Here is a 6,355-nt window from a genome sequence, read left to right on the forward strand (position 1 = left end):
AATCTAGTCAAAATCAGAATTACGGTGTCAAAATATGCTAAGGGAACGAAGCCCAAGCGAAACCAATCGAAAAATACCAAAAATCCCGAAATTACCAAAACCCGACCCCCGGGCCCACATCTCGAAATTCAGAAATTTTTATATCAATAGATTCCTCGTCTCCCCACGAGTCTATGCATATAAAGAACACCAAAATCGGAGTCCAAATGACCCCTCAAATTCCCATTAAAGGCCTCTTAAACTCAAGCCATAATCCTCCATTTTTAGCCCTTTAATCCTCTAAATTACAACCTTAATTCATAAAATTCTACCATAGGAATGTGTTTTAAGTCCAAAATCCTTACCTCAACGAAGCCTCTTTGATTTCTCTCTTCAAAATCGCCTAAAGCTCCCAATTCCGAGTTCAAAAATGGTTAAACCCTTCAAAAATCGCGAAGGAAGAAATATATACATTCCGCCCAGTCCTTTTCGCATCTGCGGTCCCATAACCGCTTCTGCGGTACCGCATTTGCGGTCATTCATCCGCTTCTGCGGAAGTCACTTAAATGGCCCAAAACCGCATCTGCGGTCAAGCTTCCGCACCTGCGGCTTCGCAGATGCGGCTCATCAACCGCATCTACGGCTCCTGGCAATCCTTCCTAAAACCGCTTCTGCGGCTTCTCTCCCACACGTGCGGCACCGCATCTGCGGTCCCCAAACCGCAGGTGCGAAAACACCAGCAACAGCAAAACTTCAGCAGCTTCTAAACTTCAAAATGGTCCGATTGACCACCCGAAACTCACCCGAGGCCCCAGGACCTCAACCAAAGGCACCAACATATCCAAAAACCTTATTCAAACTTGTTCCAATCATCAAAACACCTCAAACAACATCAAATCACCCGAAACACATCGAATTCAAGCCTAAGTTTCTAAAATCTTCCGAAATACGCTTTTGATCAAAAACCCAACCAAACCTCGCCCGAAAGACCTGAAATTTTGCACACACATCCCAAATCACATAACGAAGCTACTGAAACTCTCGGAATTCCATTCCAACCTCTATATCAAAATCTCGCCTACCAACCGGAAATCGCCAAAATATCAACTTCGTCAATTCAAGCCTAAATCTACTCCGGACCTCCAAAGCCCATTTCGATCACACTCCTAAGTCATAAATCACCTCCCGAAGCTAACCGAACCATCGGAACTCACATCCGAGTCCTCTAACACATAAGTCAACATCCGGTTGACTTTTCCAACTTAAGCCTTCTTAAAAGAGACTAAGTGTCTCAAACTTCACCAAAACCAATTCGGATTCAATCCAACCAACCCGATACCTCAAAACATAGATGAACCAAGCAATAAGAAGCAGAAATGGGAGAAACGGAGCGGTAACTCATGAGACGACCGGCCGGGTCGTCACAAAAAGGGGCCCAGATTATTTGTATGGTTATAAAAGCTTCTCATTAAGGGTAGAGTTGGAAGTTTAAGATAGGTAGATTATTTTCAAAATTTAGAAAGGGATCATTCTTTTAGGAACGGACCAAAAAGAAAATAGGTTCACAGGAACGGAGGGAGCAGTACATTACATGTTTTTTCTTTTATCTTGAAAAAGATTGAGTAGCCATATAATAGGTTGCAGGAAAACGTTCTTTTGGCTTTAGGGATCAGTGGCAGACCCAGAATTTTGTGCTAGCGGGTTCAATTTTGGAAGTACATAACTTTAGTCGTAAAATAGTACTCCTCCGTTCTAGTTTATGTGAACCTATTTCCTTTTTGATCCGTTTTAAAACGAATGACCCCTTTTTAAAATTTGGAAACAGTTTAGTTTAAACTTTGAATTCTACCCTTAATGAGAAGCTTTTATAACCACACAAATTCTCTGGACCCTTTATTGACTTGTTTAAGACCACAAATTCAAAAGTCTTCATTTTATCTTAAACTTCGTGCCCAGTCAAATAGGTTCACATAAATTCGAACGGAGGGAGTAGTTGTCAAGGGGGTTCAAATAAAATATTTATACAAAATTTACGCAGCTTCAATCGCAATTTATACATATACACAATATTATTTTTTGATGAAGCGGGTTCAGTTGAATCCGCTTGCCACCACCTGCGTCCGCCACTGTTGGGGATGCGCTACAGGAATACTACAGAGGAAAGGGTGTGAATTACCATCTGAATTATATGTGTAATATATTGTGTTTCCCAGCCAGATGATTCCTTTTTTAGATTTCATAAAGCATACCAACTTGAAGTGTTTTATCGGGTGGAATTTGAAGCATCGAAATGGCTGCCCTGCTATTATTCTGAAGAAACCTGTACAAGTAGTCTATAGTGAAGCGGGCAAACCAACCTTTATTTGCTTTGAGAATGGTTCTTCCTAACACAAAAACTGTTCCTCTGTCAGCAGCTGCATCTATCTTTTGTTTTTCGGTAGTAGACTCAGCTTGGTCTTGGAGTTTTGTGATCATCAAAGTAACAAAGTCATCTCCTTCCATGCTCTGAGAATCTTTATATCCGAACTGAATCAAACACCTATAGACCCCTTCAACTGATCCAAGCTTCCCCACGTTGAAACGTTCGTGTAGCAAGACAGTTTTAATGGGAAGAGTTGTAACAGTGACAATTACCATGATATCTCGAACAGAATTTGTGTGCTGAATATAATGACGGATAATTGGTGGAATGCCATTGACGAGATCGGTGAAAAAGAAGCAAATTCCTGGCGCTCTATAGCTTGATAGCATTTGGTTAAGTTCAGGTAAACTCATCTTTCTATCTGCTTCGTACTCATTTTTCTTACTCCTTCCATATGTCCAAGATAACATGATGGTCAAGAAGAAAGCAGAAATAGCAAATGGTACCCATCCTCCTTGTGGTATTTTATTGAGCAACGATGTCATGAAACAACCTTCAATTATTGTATAGGGAAAGAAAAATCCCAATATGAGAATCATATTTGTCTTCCATATGAGTAGCATCACCAATGTTGTCAAGAATGTCGTTATGATCATGACCCAAATTACCACCACCCCTGTATTTGAAGTAGGAAAAGTTAGTAGCATATTATTTGGACTTGCAGCTTTGATTTAACTTATATACACTGATAGAATAAAAAAGTTTTTTATACTAATAATCTAGTTATAACAGGCTATTATTTACCATTTGTAACAATCCATGCTTGCTATAGAAAGTTATCTATCATTTGTTATTAAGTAACGTGATGATAGTATTGAAAATTCGAGCAGACAATGCACGCTTACCATAGGCATTTGCTAGTTCGACACCGCCTTTAAATCCAAGAACGAGAGTAACACAAAGAATCATGAGGATGTAGTTTATTTCTGGGGAATAGATTTGTCCTTCATGCTTGGATGAAGTATGTATAATGTTTACTCGAGGGAAGCATCCGAGAGCAACTGATTGCTTTACAATGGAAAAACATGCTGATATCATGGACTGGCTAGCAACTATGGCAGCTAGGGTCGAGATAACAAACATCGGCCAGTATACAGATTTTGGCAGGGAACTGTAATAGGCGTTGTTGATGTTTTCCGGATACCTCACCAGATAAGCTGTTTCACCAGCATAGCTGAGAACTAGGGATGGATAAACCACAAAAGAAAACGCCAACTGCAAGACTCGATCATCGCCATCAATCGGATTAACATTCCTAAAATGATAGATTTTAGAGTTGTTAATTAATTTGTTCCTTCTTTACCTGAATTGCTCTTTTATTGAAATGACCTAAATCAGCAAACATGGCTTCTGCTCCTGCATAACAGTTTAAAACATGCATGTTGGAAATGAACTTAGCTTCTCCTTTCTTTTAATTATTTCAAATGCTTTTATATTTGTTTTTCCTCAAAGGAGTTACAAAGTTAAACCTGTAATGCTTAGAAATACTGCACCGAGAAGATTCCAAGCTGTCTTTCCATTTCTTGATACAAATTTCACAATATAGTGTGGAGAAAGAGCTTTAAGAACGGACGGATAGTACTTGAAAATATTGTAGATACCGACTGAAACATTGGTAGCAAACCACAATAACATTATTGGAGTGAAGCAGAAGCTAACTTTGCTTGTTCCACAGCGTTGAAAAGTGAAAAGGGCAATTAGCATAATCAGAGACATGAAAACCACATGATCTGCAGCCAATAGATTAAACCTTGCGATTAGGTGAGTAAATGGAAGGAAATATTATGAACTTGCGATAGAACTGTCTTTGATTTTACCTTGTGTTATCTTGGGGGAGAGAGATTGAATTCCTTGGAGGGCTGAGAGAACTGATATATATATAGTAGAATGGAACATTGATATAGCAAGTGTATGCACATGAAGCAGAGAAATGGAGAAAAACGAAAGACAGAATGTTACCACAAGTAGCAGGAGTGAGAGCTCCATCACCAATGACCATACAAGTTCCAAGTAAAACAACAAAAGTCAGAAAATTTTGAGCTACAGAACTTCTCTCCAGGAACTTCTTAGTTTTTGAACGCAGAGGACTTCCGCTATCGGCCTGGTTGCAATAAGCCATGCCCTCAACAGACTCCATCCGAACGTTGTGGATAGTATGTTTGCTTCGAAAATTGATATGGCGACAAAGATATGAATAGAGAGCAAAAGTACCGCCTTCTCCATGATCATTAGCATGGAGGACGATGAAGACATATTTGACTAACACGAGCAACGTTAAAGTCCAAAAGATTAGGCTGAATGTTCCAAGTAGATCATCTTCAGTTAGATTTGTCAAGCGAGTAGAGGAAAAGACGTTGACCGGAGAAGTTCCTAGGTCTCCATATACAACCCCAAGAGATTGGTAAGCCAACAGCAATGTCTGCACAGCTGGATATTTCTGAGAAAAATAATCAAAATCTCAGTTTGCTCATGAATGAGTTACGTACAAATCTTAAGTAGACTTCTGTCTAACTTTGCATAACGTAGTAACATAAAAATGAAGGTATTAGATTCTGTTGCTTTCATGGGGCAGCTTGTGCACTCGTTGATTATTCCACTAGATACCAGCTGATACCTCCCAAGGGCGAAGGCATGTGTCTTAAAGGGTGGTTCGGAAAATTATATTACACTGTATATATAGGTAAAATATTAGGTTTTAGAGGTATATAACATATATTGAACGCTCTTTGTCAGAAACTTTTTCCCACTTATTTCAAGTTTGAACACCCTTGAAGAATATTCTGGCTTCGCCACTGGTACCTCCTACCAATATGTGTTTGTATAATTGATCCTAGCGTTTATTATGTTTACTAGGATTGCAACCTTCGTCACACATGGTTTTTACTTACTTCATTGACCAAATTCTTTGGGGTGATTTGTTGGAATATTGAAGATGAAACAGTAAAGATTACCTTAGCTTTGGTTAAGGGAAGCTGGTAATTAGTCTGTATAATATTCATGTTTGTTTCCATGGAAGCTGCTACTACTGGTTCTGGTACAATTCTCCTACTGCTGTTGTTACAAATTTCAACACGATTGCTATCTCCAATAATGCTTCCATTTTCAACATCATACTTCTTTCCGCTTGAATTGTTGCTTTTTGCATCCTCCATGATTTAAATGCAGACAGTATAGTTAATTAAGAAGTTGCTTCATTCTTATATATTAAAAACCTCAAGCACTGTCCTGTTTGGTTGATCCTCAAAATAAAATAAAGAGTTTATCTAGTGCTGCTAAATTTAAAACCACAAGTTGTAGGAGATGGAGCAGGTAAATATAGACATCATCATATATGCTTTAGCAGTAGCAACACTTAGTTGCAAACAATTCATTTCGTCATCCCCCTTATAATTTGCAAACTGGGATATGAACCGTTATTTTCGGTACATTATCTTGTTGACATAGGGTGTGTTTGGTATAACGGAAAATGTTTTCCAATCTTATTCATTTTTCAGTGTTTGGTACGCAACTCAAGGAAAATAACTTCTCAAGAGTATTTATAAATAATTTAGATACAATAAACATGAAGCCATAAACTTTCGAACCAAAAACCTTCCGAACCCACAAATTTCACAAACTTCCGAACCGCTAAACTTTCGAACCCGTAAATTTTATAATTTCTAAACCCGTAACCTTCCAAACACATATACCTCCGAACTCATAACTTTAAAACTTGTAAAATTTCGAATTTGTAAACCAAAAGATGAAAAAACTAAAACTGAAAATTTATAAAAAAAATATTTTTTTTCCCGGGGGTGGGGTGTTGGGCGGGGGAGGGGGTGCCAAAAAACTGAAAAACAGAAATTTGGAATAACAAAAAAAAAAGTTAAAAAAAAATTGTGCGGGGTTTGGGGGGCAGTGGTGTGGGGTGGGGTGATGTAGTAAAATGAAAAAACAGAAATTCAAAAAATTACA

General features: G+C 38.5%; 1 protein-coding gene across 1 annotated transcript; it reads right to left on the bottom strand.

The window, feature by feature from the left end:
• Positions 1 to 1,938: 1,938 nt before the first annotated feature.
• On the bottom strand, positions 1,939 to 5,555 carry LOC109244437 (potassium transporter 26-like). Its single transcript, XM_019411533.1, has 7 exons — positions 5,353 to 5,555; positions 4,361 to 4,838; positions 4,219 to 4,269; positions 3,871 to 4,131; positions 3,705 to 3,757; positions 3,247 to 3,616; positions 1,939 to 3,017 (listed from the first exon to the last, which is right to left on the bottom strand). Exons 1-7 carry the CDS (start codon positions 5,551 to 5,553, stop codon positions 2,209 to 2,211), a joined length of 2,223 nt encoding a protein of 740 aa, XP_019267078.1. The 5' UTR covers positions 5,554 to 5,555; the 3' UTR covers positions 1,939 to 2,208.
• Positions 5,556 to 6,355: the final 800 nt, after the last annotated feature.

The sequence above is a fragment of the Nicotiana attenuata genome, unplaced genomic scaffold (assembly GCF_001879085.1).
Source record: "Nicotiana attenuata strain UT unplaced genomic scaffold, NIATTr2, whole genome shotgun sequence".
In the NCBI taxonomy this organism is placed as follows: domain Eukaryota; kingdom Viridiplantae; phylum Streptophyta; class Magnoliopsida; order Solanales; family Solanaceae; genus Nicotiana; species Nicotiana attenuata.

Bases quoted from the DNA above. Each gene is read 5' to 3' on its own strand.
- LOC109244437 (XM_019411533.1), bottom strand. From the start codon at position 5,553: ATGGAGGATGCAAAAAGCAACAATTCAAGCGGAAAGAAGTATGATGTT. The intron at 4,839-5,352 runs GTAATCTTTACT...TATTTTTCTCAG, and splicing joins TTCCCTTAACCAAAGCTAAG to AAATATCCAGCTGTGCAGAC. The intron at 4,132-4,218 runs GTAAAATCAAAG...TATTGGCTGCAG, and splicing joins CTCCCCCAAGATAACACAAG to ATCATGTGGTTTTCATGTCT.